The following is a 22711-nucleotide window of genomic DNA, read 5'->3' as shown; positions in this document are numbered from 1 at the left end:
CTGGAAAACAGACAACAACATAAAGTTAGTGCAAAAATCAAGCTATGAACAAACTTTTAGAACACCAATTAACACAAAACTATATTGAGAACTGCTCAGTTCAAGTACTAATCCAAAGAAATTAATGAGATGATGCGTCGCATTTACCAACAAGTGCTATAAATAAGATACCAAAAATCTCAAAAACTTGAGCCAATCTGGCAAAACTGATGACATATTCAGAATCAGCACCCCAAAAATACCCTAAATTCGATGAAATATCTTTGGCACCAAAAATGCTGTTGACCAGTGTTATCATTAGTGATGAGCGAGTGTACTCGTTACTCAAGATTTCCGAGCACGCTTGGGTGTTCTCCGAGTATCTTGGGCGTGCTCGTAGATTGTGTCCCCACAGCTGCATGATCTGCGGCTGCTAGACAGCCTGAATACATGTGGGGATTCCCTAACAAACAGGCAACCCCTGCACGTGTTCAGGTTGTCCAACAGCCGCAAATCATGCAGCTGTGGGGACATAATCTACGAGCACGCCCATGATACTCAGAGAACACCCGAGCATGCTCGGAAATCTCAAGTAACGAGCACACTCATCTCGCGAACTACAAATGACCATCGATCAGCTGCATAAAAGATAACCAGCATTCCATTAATTTCCTTTTTAATCGGGTCGACAACTTTTGTGCGCACAGAACGATTGCTAATACAATTGTTCTGAGACTATAGAATACCAATGTTCTTGGCAGTATATGTCCTGTTTACACAGCCCAAATTGCTGCTGTGAAAGTATGATTTTGCAGCTGGATAATAAAGAAGAACAAGCATTTTTTTCATTCAACAAGAGTTTGCCAATTAATTGAAATTTGGGAACGAAGGTTCCTATAGTTGTTTGTTCCAAAATATTCGAGCCCAATGGTCTAATATATCGTTGAAGGTATCAGAATGCATTTTATAAGATTAAAATATAGCAAAAACGAAGATGGTCTCTCAACATACACAAAAATATATGAGGAAAACAAACATTCATGTTTCATTCTGATGCGACTTCCTTCTGTGCACTTCGAACAATAGCCCTTTACCATGAGAACGAGGTGACACAGAGGCATATGGGAGGTGCAGACTTTAGAATGTATTTTTAAACTCTACCTCCCACGGAAAATACAAGACATTGTAATCAGTGACTCACAGTAGCAATATAAGGCAGTATGAGCTGTGTGCACATTTTGAGCTTTAAATGACAATACCTGGGACCCCCATATTATGAGAGCAGAATGGAAGGAAGCACTATAACTAATTTTCCTTATAGTATATGGTGGATTTCACGGCTTTAGAGCTGGGTAAGGTCCTTTCCATTTTACTTATCGCAGCCCTATTTTGCATAGTATGAAATACATTGCCATAGAGCAGGAATAATTTTACCGGACAGACCTCATGGGTACAGCTGAACTGCTGGGCTACCCCTCTTGTGGGTGCGGAGGTGACATTACTGTCCTACACTGTAAGTTGGCCCTTAAAGAAAGCTTATACGATTTAATAAAAAGTATATACTAAGAACCTCAAGATCAGCTTAAAAAAATGTTTCTAAAAGGGGTTGTCCACTACTTGGACAATCCCTTCTCAATCACTATGTTTCCCCAGTAACATAATAACACCTACTCTCACCTCCGGCACTGGTGCTGTTCCAGCTGTGTCAGCACTGGCTCTCTCATGGCTCGTGTCACATCGTTATGTCAAGCAATCCCTGTGGCCAATCAGTGGCCGTTTCACTGAACCTCTCATTCAGACTTAATTGACATCTAGAAGAAGTCAGAACTGTTGCTGCTCTCACTTCTTCTGGATCTAAATTACGTCCAAAGGAGGAGAGAGTGAAGTGGACGCTGAGTGGTTGTAGGGATCACGTGACATAACAATGTCATGCGAGCCCTGGGAGAGCCAGTGCAGACACTGCTGGAACAGCACTGGCACCAGAGGCGAGTATAGGTGTTATAGAGAAACAAAGGGAGGGAGTATAGGGAAACAGTAATTCAGAAGTGGTTGTCCTAGTAGGAGACAACCCCTTTAACCACAATAGATCACTGGAGAACAATGGAAAGATTTACTATTTATATTGAGCCAGAATTCTGCAGTATATGTCATACACAACGTTTGTCAAGTTTTATGTAGACACTTTTTGGAGTGTGATTTCATGGAAAAGGTGATTTATTTTACTCGATGCACAAAATGTATCATCCAACATGAACGCATCTATTCTCCTTTTAATTGTCTAACTTAAGAATAGTATGAATAATTCTGCCCCAATGTCTTTCTCTCTTTTTTTCAAGACATGTAGATGACTAGAACTCAGAAATGTTGACACGCCTTGCCTCTGGATTAGTGTATAATTCTTTTAACATTGCAAATGTGAACTCATCCAACCTTTCCATCTTATTGTCTTTACACTTCAAACCACATATTACAGCTATGTAACCACTGTGTCCTGCCCTATTATGTCTCCCTCCGGTTCAGCAACCATAGCAGAATGCTATTCACAAACTGCAGAAACTGCAATCTGTAATCTTCTGACAGATCCTAAAGAAACACATGTACTTTAGTTTCAAATCTCTTATTAGACCTTATCTTCATTTAGGTGACCGCTACACTTAAGCAAAGTGATTGGAATGAGATCATATTAAAAATGGCTATTTTATTAATTAATATTTAGTAAAATATGGCTCCAAACATTAAAATTCTCTATAGGAATTTTCTACTATATGCTATAAAATATATGGCAATTCGAGTAGCTATGGTATGTCATTAATCTTTGAAGCACTCAGTGGGGCCAGTCATTGACCCTGAAGAGCCTGTCCTCCCCATAAGTCTGCCATGCATGATCGACCACTCTCGATAGAACACCATGGGCGATAAGGAAACTGCCAGATGCGATAATATGTTTGCGCTAGTAGTTCTATATACAATATGTATGGATGTTCATTTAAAATATTACATTTTACTGTAAAATTCACAGATAACAATAGGAAACTAGTAACTCACTGGATTTGTTTTTAACAGAAATGCATGAAAGCCATATCAACAATACCTTGCTTTTCATTGTTATTTTCACTTCACCAGTCTCGACAATAAAAAAACTGTCTGCTCCATCACCCTGTGGAAAAATATAATGCACTGTTGATCAAACTTCTGGCAGAAACATCATCAATCATTAACAAAAAATGTTGCGCCGTTTTGACTACTAGAAGAACTGAAAAAATACACATGCCACATATTTCTGAGTCCAGTGTATTCAAGAGGAAGCTGTCCCCATCTCACCCCCATCACAGTGACTGATGGCGGGCTAGCCTCGATGATAAAATCCCCAAATATGCATAGTAAGACGTTCTACCACTGTGTTACAGCAAAGTGAGCTGGTTTTGCTTTGAAACGGACACTTATGTAATAAGATCTGATTCTGATAATAAAATGTTAAATACCTGAGCAATAATTTGTTCTCCGTCACTGTAGGCTTTGGTGTCTATGACATCTACCACCTTTAAACGTTCTGACAACTGAACATACCGTAAGTAAAAAAAAAAACAAATATAATTGTTGTAAGGTCACTCTACAGACAGATTTTCTTTTTCTGCCCCAAAAACTTACTTCTAAAGACTTCAAGAATGGTAGGGATTCAATGAAGTTTTCATACGTTCTTCTCTTCTTAGCATTGTTTTTCACAATAATTCTTCGGAAAGTTACTCTGTCCTTCAATTCAAAATAGGAAAATAAAGACGATTGATTTAGTCTTAAATATTACATCTGTATGACAATATAGGGAAAGCTGGCTTACTAAGAAATAAGCTAAAGGAGACCTGTCACCTGGAAAAAAATCATTATCTAAAAGGAGACTACAATATAAAAGTTTTCTCCAATATACTATATATAATTATGAAAACTAAAACATTTTTGGCAAATATAGTGCCAATAAAAGAGAAACTTATGTGGAGCTCTCCGCTGTCTCACTGTTTGACAGCTGTGTGAGACTTGCTTTTAACCCAATAACGACCGCCGATATGCCTTTTAATGGTGGCAGTTAAAGGTATTTATTCCTGCTTTTTAACAGCGCTGAGAAATAAGGGTATAGCGTCCCCCAGGGTCGTAAAATCTTTGGAGTCTCGGCTACCGGGGGTAGCCGAGACTCCGGAGAACAGGATTCAGGTCGGTTTTTACCGTTCCCTGTGTTGCGATTGCCGTTATTCACCGAATAACGCGGCCGCAAAAAAAAAGTCTGATTTCCCATTAATTTCTCTCTCCTCTGATATGATCTAGCATACCAGAGGAGAGAGAAATGGGGTCTTCTGAGCTCCTCCCGGTGTCTTCCTCTGGGAAGAAAATGGCAGGCGCATGCTTAGTGCACCCGCCGAGATCTGCTGGCCAGCCAGCACCCAGCAACTATAGGAGATTTTTCCCATTGGTTAATTTTGATCACTGTGATAGACCCTATCACGGTGATTAAAATAAAAACAAAATATTAAATCAAACCCCCCTTTATCACCCCCTTAGTTAGGTAAAAATAATAAAATAAAAAATATATTTATTTGCATTTTTCATTAGGGTTAGGTTTGGAGCTAGGGTTAGGGTTGGAGCTAGGGTTAGACTTGGGTTAGGGTTGGGGTTATGGTGTTGGGGTTAGGGTGGTGTTGGGGATAGGGTGGTGTTGGGGTTAGGGTGGTGTTGGGGTTAGGGTGGTGTTGGGGTTATGGTTGGGATTAAGATTAGGAGTGTGTTGGGGTTAGGACTATGTTAAGGTTGGAATTAGAATTGGGGGGTTTCCACTGTTTAAGTACATCATCCAGCCAATTTTGGGCTTAAGAAGTCAAACGGTGCTCCCTCCCTTTTGAGCCCTGCCATGCGCTCAAACTTTGTGATCCATTTTCTCCTGATACCCTTGTTGAAATAAAAAACTTTGGTTCCAAAGTAAATTTTTTGTAAATGTGAAATTGCTGGCAAACTTTTAACCCTTATAACTTCCTAAAGAAAAAAAAAATTGCTTCAGAAATTGTGCTGATGTAAAGTAGACATGTGGGAAATGTTATTCATTAAGTATTTTGTGTGACATATCTCTCTCATTTAAGGTTATAAATTTTCAAAGTTTGAAAATTGCAAAATTTTCAAAATTTTTGCCAAATTTTCATTTTTTTACACAAATAAATGCAAGTCATATCGAAGAAATTTTACCACTATCTGTTATCCTCATACACAGGGGAGGTGCCATTATCCTCATATACAGGAGAGGTGCCGTTATCTTTATACACAGGGGAGGTGCTGTTATCTTCATACACAGGGGAGGTGTCGTTATCCTCACACACGGGAAGTGCCGTTATCATACACAGGGGAGGTGTCGTTATCCTCATACACACGGGAGGTGCCGTTATCCTTATACACAGAGGAGGTGCCGTTATCCTCATACACACGGGAGGTGCCATTATCTTCATACAAAGAGGAGGTGCCGTTATCCTCATACACAAGGGAGGTGCCGTTATCCTCATACACGGGAGGTGCCGTTATCTTCATACACAAGGGAGGTGCTGTTATCCTCATATACAGGGGAGGTGCCGTTATCCTCATACACACGGGAAGTGCCGTTATCCTCATACAGACGGGAGGTGCCGTTATCCTCATACACAAGGGAGGTGCCGTTATCCTCATACACAGGAGAGGTGCCGCTATCCTCATACACAGGGGAGGTGCCGTTATCTTCATACAAAGGGGAGGTTCCGTTATCCTCATAAACAAGGGAGGTGCCGTTATCCTCATACACAGGGGAGGTGCCGTTATCCTCATACACAGGGGAGGTGCCGTTATCCTCATACACAGGGGAGGTGCCCTTATCCTCATACACAGGGGAGGTGCCGTTATCCTCATATACAGGGGAGGTGCCGTTATCCTCATACACACGGGAGGTGCCGCTATCCTCATACACAGGGGAGGTGCCGTTATCCTCATACACACGGGAGGTGCCGTTATCCTCACACACAAGGGAGGTGCCTTTATTCTCATACACAGGGGAGGTGCCGTTATCCTCATACACAGGGGAGGTGCCGTTATCCTCATACACACGGGAGGTGCTGTTATCCTCATACACAGAGGAGGTGCTGTTATCTTAAAACAGGATGTGGATAGGTAAGAAAAGATGTCAGATGGATTTCTGTGTGTTATGTAGAGCCAGGTGTAGAAGGCTAGAACTAATTATATAAATAGAATACAATAAAAGCTGAGTTTTATCCACAGTCTTAGATAAGTTTATTTTGCCCCTTTGGGCGATATGGTTATGATAACTGATTTTTTTACACAGGTAGGCAGAGTTTATTTTACAAGACATCTGTGAGATAGAAATATTGTGGAGTGCTGCATCCATGCTTTGCTGTGTGCATGAGACCTTGTATTTATTTTTTTAACCTCATGTGACAATGTAATGTTACACACAACCACCACCAGGGGGCATTCAATAATCGTCCTAATACTATTCCCGAACAACATTCTGTGTGTATTGGAAGATGTCATTTACATGCAACACTAATCCTAACAATGTATTCATTATCACCTCACAATTCAATGTAAATGTAGGAAAAGACAAATGACAACACTGCTGTTTATGAATGATGATCAAAAATGGTTGTAAAAAGTTATCATAAGAGGTACTGTATATTTACAGTACGTATACCACTATGATTCAACTTGCATGTAAAATATGGCAGTATATAAATAAACATATATATATATATATATATATATATATATATATATATATATAGTACACACACACATACATACACACACACACAGTGATTACACTAATAAAACCCCTCATTTTGAGATGCTTTATACCCATGCTGCCAAATGCTGCATATTATATTCTAGTTGATGGCAAATTATAATTCATTATTCATCTAATTGGTTCAGAAATTTCCTGCATAAATGCAGCCGATGTAATAAACATCATTACAAGGTAACCCCAATAGATTTTCTATTGGATTTTTTGATACATAGCAAAATAGATTCCACAACAAATCCAGCTGTTGACATTGTGAATAGGCAATCTATAGGTGAATGATCAAAGTTCAAAACATATTATACGTCCAACAAAAATATCATTTTATAAAGCTGGTTTTAAAATTCTAGGTTGTTCAGAATACTCACAGCATTACACAGCGACCCTTGCGGGATAGTAGATACTCTTATCACGTCATGTGTACTGACAAATCGTTCCTTTTCACCTGCTGGGGTATCATGACGTGCATGTATGAAGCACAGACTAAGACATGGGCAGGATTACAGGAACCTTCCCTAATACTTGACTGGCCAACAATTGGCAGCAGTGACAGCCTCCAAAGGTTCTTGGAGCTATCTGCAGCCATCATGGTAATCACAGAGATTCATGCGGTAAGTGTGAAAAATTGGTGGTGAGTGAGCTCCAGCCTTCTGCTGTCATTGCTATTTCATAGTCTTATAACCCTTTAGATGCTGTGGTCAATAGCCATGGCAACTATCTAAGTTTATAAGGTTCAACACAATTGTAAGGCAGTAACTCCTGGAATTCCTCAAACTTTCTGGTGCCATGATTGCTATTGACCATAACACCTAGGAGCAGGAATAGTCTAGATCAGAGTTACTTCTGCTCCTGGTTGGTTATTCAAGTGTTACACAGGGGCAGGTGTGTAAGAGTGTACTCTGCTGCCGACCACAAGCTCACATGCACTGGAAAACCATGTAAATTACTTTTTACAACACACTGCATATACAAAAACACTGCAGCTTCTATCTGAGTACACACAGTATAGCATACAGAAGAGGAGGGAGAGAAAAGTTACAGTACATAAGGCCAGTTTCTTCACCATGCCATCAGTTGGCATACATATATAGATGACATTTTCTGTATATGGAACGGCACTCAAGCTTCTCTTGAAACCATTTTAACCTCTCTTAATTCTATTAGGCCCAAAATACATACCATAACACAACACAAATTGCTTTTCTTGACACAATGGTACATAAAAACCCAGAAGGCCACCTCTCCATAGGCCTCTACTTGAAACCAACAGACTGCAACAGCTTACTACACTACACAAGCTGCCACCCCAAATCAACCAAGAACAGGCTTTACAAATCACAATATCATAGAATGGTTCGCATAGTGCCTGACAAAAAAACGCCCTTCCAACCCAACTCAGAGATATGTCCCAGAAATTCACAGGACTAGCGGTGGATACCGCGTCCGGAAATCGCTGCACTTGCGCCATATACGGCCTCTTTTCTGAACTGACCCTGATCTGAAGTGGGATTAAATCCCCTATTGACCCAAATAACTATGAAATGCTCATTGAGAGGTACATTGATGAAGGTCTGATCTATGACCGAAACGTCATACTGTATGTACTCTCCTTCTATTAAATCCTCACTTGCATCTTACTACGTGTGTGCCAAGTTTATCTATAATACTGTACGGTTTGGGCACCTACTTGAGCACCACAATTTATAGTAGTGCCTACGGCTATTTTCCACATTGGCAGCACACAGACATTACCGACCCAACTGTTCCTTAATTCTAGAAGGACAGATACATTTCCTGGCCTCAACTGTGCATCCTGCTCTAATGTAATCAAAGCCAGTAAAGCCACTCACTCAAGGACAGGCAAAACATTTCTTATCATCAACTACTTTCACAACTGCAATTTCAGGTCTTGGAACAGGTACCAAGACCTAGACGGAGAGGTAATCACATCCAATTATAGAAAAACTGAGAAACTTTCTGAATCCATGCACTTCTAATTCTAGTTCCCGAAGGTCTGAACACGGAAATCGATTGGTTAGCCTAACATTTCTTATTCCTACTAGACATGTTGACATCTCTCCTTGGGCCTTTGGAACTCCCCTCAATTCTCCATATGGCCTCATCTGGTAAGTCACAATTGCCTCCACATCAAATCCCAGTTTAAACTGAATAGCAAAAAGGTTCCTATAATTCCCCTTTTTATTTAATGTTTATTTTGCTCCTGGACCCCTGGGGGGGGTCTGCCTTCTATTCCCCCTTCCTTTAGTCAGTTGTTTTTCTGTCAGATAGAAACTCTCCCTTTGCCCCAACATTATACTCTGTGTTCAACTCTGTCCAGGCCACCGCTCCCCCGTCAATCCCCACTAGAGCCTCACATACTCTACTTCATCCTTTCCAAAAATAATCCTCCCCCTTGGTTTTGTCCCCCATTTTCATACCATTCCCTTTGACATATGTAGCATGACCTTTCGTGTTTCGGGGCCTGATGCATGGACTTGACCAGATCTCCTGACCCAAACCTATGCCTATGAGACAGCTGAGTTTGGGTCAGGAGACCTGCAGCCAATCCTTGCTCAGACTGCAGATCAAGGATGTGTGAAACCAGCCTTACACTGAGCGAACTGACCTAGTAATGTAAGGAAATGTATGATGAAAAAGGCTGTGATCATTTCACTGCCGGTTGAGAGAGGCCTCATGTTAAAGAGGTTCTGATTAAAATAAAACCGGTGTACTTAATAATATCACGTCCTTGTAGACATTTACAGATACGGTGGGTTGCATTTCCTAGTGTGCGTTAGATGTAAAACTGGGGTCAGGCCAAGTTTATATTGTGCTGTAAAGTAAGGCTGGATAAAACGCACACGACCCTTTTCAGGCATAATTCCTCATATATATTTAGGACTGTAGGGCCCGACTGATTAGGACTGGCGTTGTGTCTGCCACGCTGGTGGGCGTGCTAATTCGGCATATTTGGTGTGCGGCTTCAGTCTGAGCAACTGGAGTAACGTTTCTGGGGTAAGTTACACCACAACTTTCCATGAATTTGTCAGGCGGACTTTGCCGTGCCCCAGCTTCTCCCACGTTGGCAGAGATAGCCAAAACTGGGGTGAGAATCCCAAAAGTTCCAACAGTTTTGCGCAATCTCATGTTACGCCAACATTTTGTGACCTTTGAGAGTGTTTTGTGCAGGAATTCACCTTTAAAAATTGGGACTGTAGACTGCTATAATCAATGCGGCCTCAAAATGGACAGTATAGTAAAGTGTTAAATCAATTACTTTTTATGGACAAAAAGTACATTTTAGATGATTTATTTTCTTCTTCTGAAGTGAAAATAGCCTTCTATGTACTTTTGGAAGCGGTACTCACCAGACACCATATTGATCCAACAGATGTAGCAACAATTGTAGCAGCTCTAGGTGTGTTGTACATCAATGCCAGCTCCCCAAAACTTCCTCGGTTGTCATAGCAACCAACGCATTTTCCCACACCATCTACCTTTACATAAATGTCATACGTCCCCCTGTAAAAATACAACTCACTGTTAGTCACACTAATAACATCTTACAGTACACTCTTGCATTGTGGTGGTTTTGCAAAACCAAATAATTTTAACAATAATTTCTCAAAGTTTCTGACAGACTGTGCTTATGTCAAATACACGCCATCTTACTGACAGTGCAGGTGGCAGAGGGACGTAATATATCTTCCTATAAGTACAATAATCGCCACGACAGATCCATTACCATAGTTGATAAAGGAAGTAGAACACAATGCCACCATCTGCTACTTTAGAACTATCAGTGTATAAATGGGTGACTTCAATGCCCTGAGTCCGAGGTCATTGTACTTTAAAGGGGTTGTCCGGCCTTGGAGTACAAGTCTGCAGTCACTCAATGTAACTGCAAACTTGTGAATACTCACAGCACACACACTGCTCTGTGACTATTTTCCAATTTGCATACATACAGCCACATTCCGACTAGACGTGTCTGGCCTTGGTCAATACACTTGCATTGAACGAGGTCACGCATGTCTAGTCTGCACATGACTGCATGTATGCAAATTGCATACTTGCGGTCACGTGCCCACCGCAGGCTTTGGAGAATCCTGACAGCATGAAGAGCACACTGTGAGGATTCACAAGTCTAGTTACACAGAGTAACTGCAGACTTGTAGCCTAAGGCCAGACAACCCCTTTAAGATTTTGCTAACTCATTTTTGACTTGCCATTTAATTTATTTTGAATTCATTTAAAATACTTTATTATGAAAAAGTGCATTTACATTAAAATGTTACATTAACCTATATAATGTAGGTTAGTTTTTGTCAAACAATATACTCAAAATGGAATATCATTTTTATGAACAAAAGTATTGGGATGCTCCTCTTAATTACTGAATTCAGTCTTTTCATTTAGTCCCATTGCCACTAACGCTTAAAATCCAGCGTCTACCCGTGCAGTTTGCTTTTACTAATCTTTGTGAAAGAATGGGTCTTTCTAAAGAGTTCATTGAATTGTCGTCAAGGCCCTCTCACCCAACATCAATGTTCTTCTGGATGAATGGGCAAAATGCTCTTCTGGATGAGTGGCTGCAAATGCAAACAGACACACTCCAATATCTTGTAGGTAGAAAGCATTCCCAGATGAGTGCAGGCTGTTTTAACTGAAAATGGAGGACCAACTCTATATAAAAGGCCTGTGGATTTTTCGAATAAGATGTCATAAAAAAAACTTTATACCTCTGATCAAAGCTGCGCACTCACACTGTCATTTGATAGTGTGGGAACCGCGGCTGTCTAACTGGCGGTAATGATTTTACTGTTTTTATGTGTGCACATGACAGCGTGACAACCCCCAAGTGTTCAGGAGGCCAGACTCGAACAGTAACATGGACTTCCTGGTGAAGTCCGTGTTCGGTATTCATGCCCGAACAGTAGGTGTTTGGTACGTTCGCCCACCTTTATTGGTGGGAACAGAAGCAAGTTTGTTCAACAACGGCCCAAGAGCAGTACAACAGTGTCTGCAGGGACCAGAAAAGCATGTTAGAGTTTCCTTCAAGTTCAGAGCCACATTTTAGCAAAGACAGTTGGGGATTTGGTCAGGATTAATGATGTCCTCAAAGCTGAGAAATACAGGTAGTTGCTTATCCCTCATGCAATACCATCAGGGAGTCATCTGATTGTCTCAAATTGTATTCTGCAAGGACAACATCTCCAAACATACAGCCAATGTCATTAGGTATAAAGAAGAACAAGGAGTTCTGGAAGTGAAATGGCCCTTATCTCAACATCATCAAGTATTTCAACATCATCAAGTCCTTCTGGGATTACATGAAGAAGCAGAAGGATTTGTGCAAGCCTACATCTACAACCCCTGGCAAAAATTACTGGCCTTGGAGGATGTTCATTCAATTGTTTAAAATGGCAACTTTCTGGCTTTAAGAAACAGTAAAAGAAATCAAGAACAAAAAAATGTGGTAGTCAGTAATGGTTACTTTTTTTTAACCAAGCACAGGATAAAAATTATGGAGTCACTCAATTATGAGGGAAAAACCTAGGGAATCACCCTGTAAATTTTAATTCCCAAAACTAACACCTGCATCAAATTAGATCTGCTCGCTAGTCTGCATCTAAAAAAGAGTGATCACACCTTGGAGAGCTGTTGAACCAAGTGGACTGACATGAATCATGGCTCCAACAGGAGAGATGTCAATTGAAACAAAGGAGAGGATTATCAAACTCTTCAAAGAGGGTAAATCATCACGCAATGTTGCAAAAGATGTTGGTTGTTCACAGTCAGCTGTATCTAAAATCTGGACCAAATACAAACAACATGGGAAGGTTGTTAATGGCAAAAATACTGATAGACCAAGGAAGACATCAAAGCATCAAGATCGGAAACTTAAAGCAATATGTCTCCAAAACAGGAAATGCACAACAAAACAAATGAGGAACGAATGGGTGGAAACTGGAGTCAACGTCTGTGACCAAACTGTAAGAAACTGTCTAAAGGAAATGGGATTTACATACAGAAAAGCTAAACGAAAGCCATCATTAACACCTAAACAGAAAAAAACAAGGTTACAATGGGCTAAGGAAAAGCAATCGTGGACTGTGGATGACTGGATGAAAGTCATATTCAGTGATGAATCACGAATCTGCATTGGGCAAGGTGATGATGCTGGAACTTTTGTTTGGTGCCGTTCCAATGAGATTTATAAAGATGACTGCTGAAGAGAACATGCAAATTTCCACAGTCATTGATGATATGGGGCTGCATGTCAGGTAAAGGCACTGGGGAGATGGCTGTCATTACATCTTCAATACATGCACAAGTTTATGTTGATATTTTGGACACTTTTCTTATCCCATCAATTGAAAGGATGTTTGGGGATGATGAAATCATATTTTTAAGATGATAATGCATCCTGCCATAGAGAAAAAACTGTGAAAACGTTCCTTAAAAAAAGACACATAAGGTCAATGTCATGGCCTGCAAATAGTCCGGATCTCAGTCCAATTGAAAATCTTTGATGGAAGTTGAAGAAAATGGTCCATGACAAGGCTCCAACCTGCCAAGCTGAAATTAAACAACTGAATAAACATCCTCCAAGGCCAGTGATTCCATAATTTTTGCCAGGGGTTGTAGAGAATATCTGTGTTTAGTTCTCCAAGATGTTTGGAACAACCTCCCCACTGAGTTCCTTCAAAAACTGTGTACAACTGTATCTAGAAGAATTGATGCTGATATGAAGCCAAAGGGAGGTCACATCAATTATTGCTTTGATTTAGATTTCTCTTTTATTCATTCACTTTACATTTTGTTAATTTATAAAAATTAACTATCAACATTTCTATTTTTTAGGATATTCTAACATTGCGGCATTTTTCCACACTTGCCTAAAACTTTTTCACAGTACTGTAGTGTATATATAAATAATACTCTGCTACTAAGAAGCATATGCAACTGCAGCTTTTCTCTATGCATATACATGTATGTTTGGAGTGACAGCATCAGTATTAATACTCAGATCCTTTCCTGAAGTGTTAAGAACGTTGTACCTGTCAATAACATAAAAGTTGTCCCCGTCATCACCTTGATCAATTATGTGGTCTCCGCATTTGACCAACTTCTCGAACATTGCATCTAAAACTTGAGACATCTGTTCCTAAAAAATAAATACAAATAAACAAATCAAAAACCTATACAGTGCAACAACAAGGAAATATTCATATGGTACACACCATGCAATCTGACTTAAATTTAGAACATCATTTTTACCTATATTTCAGTTTAGGACTATATTTTTTAGACTACCGTATTTTCCGGCATATAAGACAACCTTTTAACCCCTGAAAATCTTCTTAAAAGTCGGGGGTCGTCTTATACGCCAGGTGCAGACCAATGTGCATATGGTGGGTGGGAGGGAGTGGTCCCGATGACGAAGAGTGGGGGCGTCTCACAGGAAATTGTGAGTGGAGTATCCCCCTATTACCTCATTGTGGCAGCGTGGGGTTTCTGGGCTGGTGAGCGGCGGCGGCAGCTCCTCTTTGTGCCGCATGGGTGCTCTGTGCTGTGGGGTGCCGGATCTTCGTGCAGCGTCGGGGCTCCGCCGGCATTTCCTCAAAGCCCGGAGGCACAAGCAGCTCCATTGCTGCGATGTGCTGGCCTCCGGGAAAATGGCCGCTGGGGGCGGCACATGCTCAGATTCAGATCTCGTCTCCCGAGATCTCGGGACGAGATGTGAATCAGAGCATGTGCCGCCCCCAGCGGCCATTTTCCCGGAGGCCATCGCATCGCAGCAATGGAGCTGTCGGTGCCTCCGGGCTTTGAGGAAATGCCGGCGGAGCCCTGACGCGGCATGAAGATCCGCTGCCCCACAGCACAGAGCACCAACGCGGCACAAATAGGAACCGCCGCCGCTCCCCAGCACAGAGACCTCACGCTGCCACAATGAGGTAATAGGGGGATACTTCACTCACACTTTCCTGTGAGACGCCCCCTCTCTTCATCATTGGGACCACTCACTCCCCCCAAAAGGCACATTAGTCATCCGCCCTATAAGACGACACATGGCATATAAGAAGACCCCAGACTTTTAAGAAGATTTTATATTTTAACTGGAAAAGTTGGGGGGTCGTTTTATATGCCCAGTCGTCTTATACGCCGGAAAATACGAAACATAGTTTCTAGCAAAAAAAAAAAATCTTGGTAAAAAGACCCTGCATCTTATAGTCAGTGGTAAGTGGGGCACGGCAATGACAGACCTCCCTAATCGATACAATAAAGGGGTTGTCCAACAGAACTAAAAGTGGTTTCAAATATTATTTAATGGCACTTACTATATAAAGGTTTATTTTAAAAGTTCCGTTGGTTTGATTCTTCCACATTAACATTCTGTTTCTTCCTTTAGCTTTGTGGAAGACGAGACCAGGGAGTACAAGGTGCATAGGACACCACCAGGAGAAAAAAGAAATCCCAGGCGGCCATTTTCCCGGAGGCCACCGCATCGCAGCAACGGAGCTGTGGGGGCCTCCGGGCTTTGACGAAATGCAGGTGGAGCCCCCCACGCAGCACAGAGCCCCGCTGCCGCCCCAGCACAGAGCGCTGACGCCCTAGCACAGAGCGCTACTTACCCCCAGAGCACAGCTGCCCCACAGAGCACAGCTGCCCACAGAGCACCACCGCAACACAGAGCACCGCCACCCCACAAAGCACAGCCCTCCAAACACAGAGCACCACCGCAACACAGAGCACCGCCACCCCACAAAGCACAGCCCCCACAGAGCACAGCCACCCCACAGAGCACAGCCACCACACAGAGCACCGCCACCGCACAGAGCACCGCCGCAACACAGAGCACCACCACAGCACAGAGCACCACCGCAACACAGAGCACCGCCACAGCACAGAGTACCGCCACCGCACCAGCCTGGCATGGGACTTCCCGGAGGCCACTGCACCAGCCTGAACCACTGACCGACCCCTGTGACCACTCCTCCACCTGTGCTGATCCCTTCCCTGGTAAGCTGAATTCGGACTGTAAGCCGGACCCCAGTTGACACATTATTTTTCCCTATTTTCCTTCTGAAAATTTGGGGTGCGTCTTATGGTCTGGTGCATCTTCTAGACCAAAAAATACGGTATATGAGCCCAACTGCAAAGTCAATGCGTACCTTATAGTTGGGTCCCTGTCCTGATAAGACACCTCTCCTGGACTAAAAAGCCTACAATATATGGCGCAGGGAGGAAACAGTTTGTTGCTAAACTAGCGTTCTTTTGACTGATAAACAGAAAAACTGTTTGGTTTAACACTGTAATAGGATGACTCTCCGCCAATTGTAAAACCATGACTCTGCATTACCAAATTAAGTTAGACTGAGACCTTAATTTATTCTTTAAAGGTACATTTTGCATGCCTAAATTTACAGAGGAGTACCTGGTTAACAATAGTATACAGCCTTGAACCAGCCTTATGGCTCTATTTGTCATCAAGCCATGCTTCTCAATGCTGTATGTATGGCGTTATTCCGTAGATGCAACGATGGGTGGAAAACCTCCATATGTAAGGCATCTAAATAAGAGTACCATGATTTTCTTCTGTTGGTATTTTACAAAATCAGACAAAACAATATTGTATGAAAATGACATATGGAAATGCAGGTAAAGATTCATAGGCACCTGTATAAGAGCCATATACTGTAGTAGTTTTGTACAACATGGAGCCATAATGTGGTTTTGTAAAAGACTTCAATGGAAGTATCACTTCTTTTGTATCTGTATTAAGAAGACATCTCGGACTCTCACCATTTGACCACAGCAGCGAGTATTGGAACACATTTTGTTACACCCCAATCACCAGGACAATAGCATTACCTTTGTGTTTCTCCATACATGAAGAGACATTTAAAATTAGGTTGCATGATAAAGCCGCTTTATGTCCAATTTATTTGAGAATAAATATACTTACTTGATCCAAGCTCTTAAACAGGAGGATGTCTATGCAGGCTTCCTGCAATCTGTGTCGCTGATCATCTGTTTTTGGGTTGATAATCTAAATAAACAGTAAATATATGTAAAAATCAATTGGTTTTTGACCAATAGACATATCAGCAGTACCGACTTTAGCCCAAGAGCTTCATCTACAACTGCAATGGCATTTTCTCATACTCCCAACTGAGCAAGCGTTAAATATATGCAAGTAAATTATTTCTAATAAACACAAATAATGCTGGGGACTTTACCCTTTTTTCTGTTTCATCATCTTCTTCATCTGGATTATAGGCTTCTGCACACACTATAATACAAAAAAAGGACCCGAAGAAATTACCGTAAAGTTCCATATTCCCCCACGTTCTGTAGCATCTGGCTACATTAAAAGGCGGCACAGAAATGTAAAAGGTTTTTAGTCATTTGAATATTTTTTTTTACTGTTTTCCATAAATAATTCTTTCGTTTTGACAAAATACTACGAACAGTATGAGGATATGTAAATAGGAGAATTTCTTCCACCCATAACAACACTACCATATATATGGTTTTGAAGTGAGAAATAATATATAGAATGGACAATGCCTTTTTGTTGCAAATATATGATAGTATGTACTAACTCCTAATTGTTTGTGACGGCGATGTGCTGTCTATACTATAGTTTATACAATACATAAATTACAATGGATATAGTTTGAGATTACCCAGTTACTCCTGTAAGAGTGACTCTGTCATGAATCTGCTTTTAAAGGAAATCTGTCAGCACTTTTGACCACATCCATCTGCTAACATTGCAATGTAGCAATATGTAGCTGAGGATACTGCTAGAATAACATAGAAAACAATAATGAGTTGCCAATGAAAACACAGGGCAGTCCAGAAGAAAAGAAGAATACTAGCTTCAGAAATGCACTGTGTATAAAACAGCACCAAGCACTAAGTACTGTATATTGTCTGACACTTCCGGTGTTTGGCCAGAAACTTCTTGTGTCCAGAGTCATCTATTGATTGCTACCAGCACCACCACCCCATGTCACTGGTGGCAGACATGCAGCGCAACATGAAGGGGCTCTATCTAGTGATCAGTGTTCTGTACTATCTCCTTGTACAATCACTCTCTGATGTCACTTACTACCGCTCTCTGGCATCACATCAGCCTATAATAGGTCATATACATAAACCTCTTTCTAAGCACCAACATGTGCCAGAGTATCAGGTCCCTTCCATTCCCCAACACACAAAATTGTTATCAATGAGACTGTATGTGAACAATGAGTCTTTTTGCTGTGTTGTTGTAGCAGAAACTCAGTAAAAATCAGGAAATGCTTTTCAGGAGGATTTGGAGGAGCTCATTGTGAACCCTCAGATGAAGTAAGGTTGAAACATTGTCAGGGTCTGAGGTTGAGGCAGATGTGGTGACACATTTCTATTAGATTATAAGCTTGGGAACAGAGCTTTCACTTCTCCTATAACTGTTCAACTACATTCATGGCTTGAAGTGTTGGCACCCTTGAAATTGTTCTAAAAAATAAAATGTTTCTCTCAGAAATTATTGCAATTCCGCATTTTTTGTTATACACATGTTTATTTCCCTTGTCAGTACTGGAACAACAGAAGAAAATAGAAAAAAAGAAAAGCAAATTGGACATAATTTCACACAAAAACCCCAAAATGGGCAAGACTAAATTGTTGACACCTTTTCAAAATTGTGGGTAAACAGCTATGTTTCAAGCATGTGATGCTCATTCAAACTCACCTATGGCAAGTAACAGGTGTGGGCAATATGAAAATCATATCTGAAACCAGATAAAAAGGAGTAGACTCAGTCTTTGCATTGTGTGTCCTTGTGTACTACACTAAGCATTGAGAACCGAAAGAGGAAAAGAGAACTGTCTTAGGACTTTAGCACCAAAATTGTTGAAAAATATCAACAAACTGAAGGTTACAAGTCCATCTCCAGAGATCTTGATGTTCCTATACCCACGATGCACAACATAATCAAGAACTTTACAACTATAGCTAATCTCCCTGGATGTGGATGGCAGAGAAAAAATACTGAAAAGTTGTAACGCAGGATAGGCGGGATGGTGGATAAGCAGCCGCAATAAAGTTCCAAAGAAATTCAAGCTTTCCTGCAGGATTAGGGTGTGTCAGTGCCAGTGCAAACTATCCATCGACATGTGAATAAAACAAAACAATATGGCAGGAGACCCAAGACGACCCCACGGCTTACACAGATACATAAAGCTAGACTGCAGGGTGTCAAAATGTACGTGAGCAAACAAAAATCCTTCTGAGAAAACGTCTTATGGACAGATGAGACCAAGATTGAGCTGCTTGATAAAGCACATAATTTTGGGTTTGGGGTTGTTATGCTGCCTCTAGCATTAGGTGCCTTCACAAGGTATCATGAAATTTGAAGATGTAGCGCCCAGTGTCAGAAAGCTGGGTTTGCGTCCCAGGTCATGGGTGTTCCAGCAGGACAATGGCCTCAAATATACTTCAAAAAGTCCCCAGAAATGGATGAAAGCAAAGCACTGCAGAGCTCTGACGTGGCCAGCAATGAGTCTGGATCTAAATCCCATTGAATAACTGCTGTTGGTAGAAGGCATCCTTCATATATGAGAGATCTGGAGCAGTTTGCAAAAGAAGAGCGGTCCAAAATTCCAGATAAGAGGTGTAAGAAGCTTGATGATGGTTATAGGAAGCAATTGATTGCAGTTATTTATTCCAAAGGGACTGCAGCCAAATATTAAGTTGAGGGTGCCAACAATTTTGCTTGGACATAATTTCACACAAAACCCTAAAAATGTGTCAATTTGCCTTTTTTTCACTGCTTTGTTGTGGTGTTCTAATACATACAAAGGAAAAAAAGTGTATAACAAAACGTGTAATTGCAATAATTTTCTGGGAGAAATATTTAATTTTCTTGAAGAAATTCAAAGGTGCCATCACTTTTGATCATGTCCCCCTTAATTGTAAAGTGCTGCGGAATATGTTGGCACTATATAAATAAAAATTATTATAACTATTATTATTATTTTTGGGGTGTGTCTGATTATAATGCATCTTTATCTTTTCACTATTGATTTTGCTTTCATGCATTACATTGAACCGAATCTCTTATATTTAACTCATACTGTTGCATTGTAATTAATTTTGTTTATCTATTTGTGCTTATACATATTACCATCACATCTTGTTAGTAGTATGCCATCTTGTGACTATGCTTTGCATTGCTTTTTTATTTTTATTATTTTGTGTCTCCCATTGGCCTCCCCTTGCTTTCATTGTTTTTATTAACTTTTACATTTTATTTTTGTTGAGTAGTGTGGAGAAACGGGGTCAGTGGGTGCTCTCGTCCGCTGGCCTGGCTGTCTTTAGCAAGACTGCATGGACCACGGCTCATACCACTGAACGCCCGCTCTATCTCCCCGTGGGCAATACACTACACAGACAACAGAGGGTTAAGGTAAAACAGTGTGGCAATACTTTATTGAACCACAACACACAATAGCAAACAGAACAATCCCACCATGACTGGAATTGTTTGGTTACATGGGCGCATATAAAATATCACTGCGTCTCCACGTATTTCCAGTATGACATGATGTCAGAGCTCCCAGGGTCGCTACTCCATCTGTGGATGAACGCACAGAGAAGGGGTAACGACAAGCATAGGGAGATGACCAAGAACTGTCCATAGAGTCCATACAAGGTCCAAAGCCAGTTGACATGATGTCCGAGCTCCCAGGGTCACTACTCCATCTGTGGATGAACGCACAGAGAAGGGGTAATGACAAGCATAGGGAGATGACCAAGAATGGTCCATAGAGTCCATACAAGGTCCAAAGCCAGTTGACACGAGAGCCACCACCTGGCTTATCAGACCATCTCCATGGAACCAGGCGACCAGCGGGTCCCATACCTGGCTTTCTCCAAACATATCCATGGTTCAGAGATCGTCACTGGATCAGATCTGTGTCCTTCCAACCGGAGCCGAAAACCCCTAGGTTGTATCCTATAGAATCATAGATAAGTGTCCCTCGTGATGGTGCCATGATGAATTGGCTGCAGTCCTTTCTCTTGTCTGTTGGGTGGTTTGCAGAATGTCTAGCTGATAGCTCTGTGTTAAGGTACCGTCACACTCAGCGACGCTGCGGCGATATAGACAACGAGCTGACCTAAACTAGATCGCTGGAGCGTCGCTGTTTAGGTCGCTGTAGAGACGTCAAACACAGCAACTCCAGAACGATGCAGGAGCGATCCAGTGACGTAACGGCGACTCACTTCTCGTTCTCGCTGGTTGTTAGCTCCATGTCAAACATTGCTGGTGTCGTTGCTTTTGATGTCAAACATGATGATACACGCTGACCTGGCGACAAAATAAAGTTCTGGACTTCTAGCTCCGACCAGCGATGGCACAGCGGGATCCAGATCGCTGCTGCGAGTCAAACACAACGAAATCGCTATCCAGGACGCTGCAATGTCACGGATTGTTGTCGTTCTCGTTGCAAAGTTGCTGAGTGTGACAATACCTTTACTTCAGTCTCCCAGGATGTGATCTCTGAGTCTTTTTATACCCAAGGCATGTAAGCTATTTTTAGAATTACCCAGGGTCTTTCAGTCCAACATCAAGATAAGGTAAACAATGGCGATGGGATTAGGTAGCACTATTAGCATATAAGCACACATCAATAAACAAAGCTTAACCCACTCAATGTACAGTCACTATTACAGACTTAGGGTACTGTCACACATTGGCACTTTGATCGCTACGACGGTACGATCCGTGACGTTCCAGCGATATCCATACGATATCGCTGTGTCTGACACGCAGCAGCGATCAGGGACCCTGCTGAGAATCGTACGTCGTAGCAGATCGTTTGGAACTTTCTTTCGTCGCTTGATCACCCGCTGACATCGCTGGATCGTTGTGTGTGACAGCGATCCAGCGATGCGTTCGCTTGTAACCAAGGTAAACATCGGGTTACTAAGCGCAGGGCCGCGCTTAGTAACCCGATGTTTACCATGGTTACCAGCGTAAAAGTAAAAAAAAACAAACAGTACATACTTACATTCCGGTGTCTGTCCCCCGGCGTTCTGCTTCTCTGCATTGTGAGCGCCGGCCGGCCGGAAAGCGAGCACAGCGGTGACGTCACCGCTGTGCTTTCCGGCTGGCGCAGACACAGTGAAGAGAAGCAGAACGCCGGGGGACAGACACCGGAATGTAAGTATGTACTGTTTGTTTTTTTTTATTTTTACGCTGGTAACCACTGTAAACATCGGGTTACTAAGCGCGGCCCTGCGCTTAGTAACCCGATGTTTACCCTGGTTACCCGGGACCTCGGCATCGTTGGTCGCTGGAGAGCTGTCTGTGTGACAGCTCCCCAGCGACCACACAACCACTTACCAACGATCACGGCCAGGTCGTATCGCTGGTCGTGATCGTTGGTAAATCGTTTAGTGTGACAGTACCCATAGGGTACTGTCTCACAGTGGCACTTTGATCGCTACGACGGTACGATCTGTGACGTTCCAGCGATATCCATACGATATCGCTGTGTCTGACACGCAGCAGCGATCAGGGACCCTGCTGAGAATCGTACGTCGTAGCAGATCATTTGGAACTTTATTTCGTCGCTGGATCTCCCGCTGTCATCGCTGGATCGTTGTGTGTGACAGCGATCCAGCGATGCGTTTGCTTGTAACCAGGGTAAACATCGGGTTACTAAGCACAGGGCCGCGCTTAGTAACCCGATGTTTACCCTGGTTACCAGCGTAAAAGTAAAAAAAAAATAAACCGTACATACTCACATTCCGGTGTCCTTCAGGTCCCTTGCCTTCTGCTTCCCGCTCTGACTGACTCCCGGCCGTAAGGCAGTACAGAGCACAGCGGTGACGTCACCGCTGTGATCTGCT

General features: G+C 42.0%; 1 protein-coding gene across 4 annotated transcripts in view; it reads right to left on the bottom strand.

The window, feature by feature from the left end:
- PRKAR2B (protein kinase cAMP-dependent type II regulatory subunit beta) overlaps positions 1–22711 on the bottom strand; it is a 157719-nt gene that overhangs the window by 12302 nt on the left and 122706 nt on the right. For all 4 annotated transcript variants that reach the window (XR_013215745.1, XR_013215746.1, XM_077264779.1 and 1 more), the window contains exons 3-9: positions 17044–17096; positions 16770–16853; positions 13861–13967; positions 10165–10318; positions 3628–3729; positions 3462–3536; positions 3071–3136 (exon numbers count right to left, since the gene is read on the bottom strand). Coding sequence is in view for 2 of the 4 variants with exons in the window: in XM_077264779.1 (XP_077120894.1) it covers positions 3071–3136; positions 3462–3536; positions 3628–3729; positions 10165–10318; positions 13861–13967; positions 16770–16853; positions 17044–17096 (641 nt within the window). In the remaining 2 variants the exon portion in view is untranslated. The remainder of the gene's footprint in view (positions 1–3070; positions 3137–3461; positions 3537–3627; positions 3730–10164; positions 10319–13860; positions 13968–16769; positions 16854–17043; positions 17097–22711) is intronic.

The sequence above is a fragment of the Ranitomeya variabilis genome, chromosome 5 (genome assembly GCF_051348905.1).
Source record: "Ranitomeya variabilis isolate aRanVar5 chromosome 5, aRanVar5.hap1, whole genome shotgun sequence".
Lineage (NCBI taxonomy): Eukaryota > Metazoa > Chordata > Amphibia > Anura > Dendrobatidae > Ranitomeya > Ranitomeya variabilis.
This window is presented reverse-complemented; position numbering and strand designations above follow the sequence as displayed.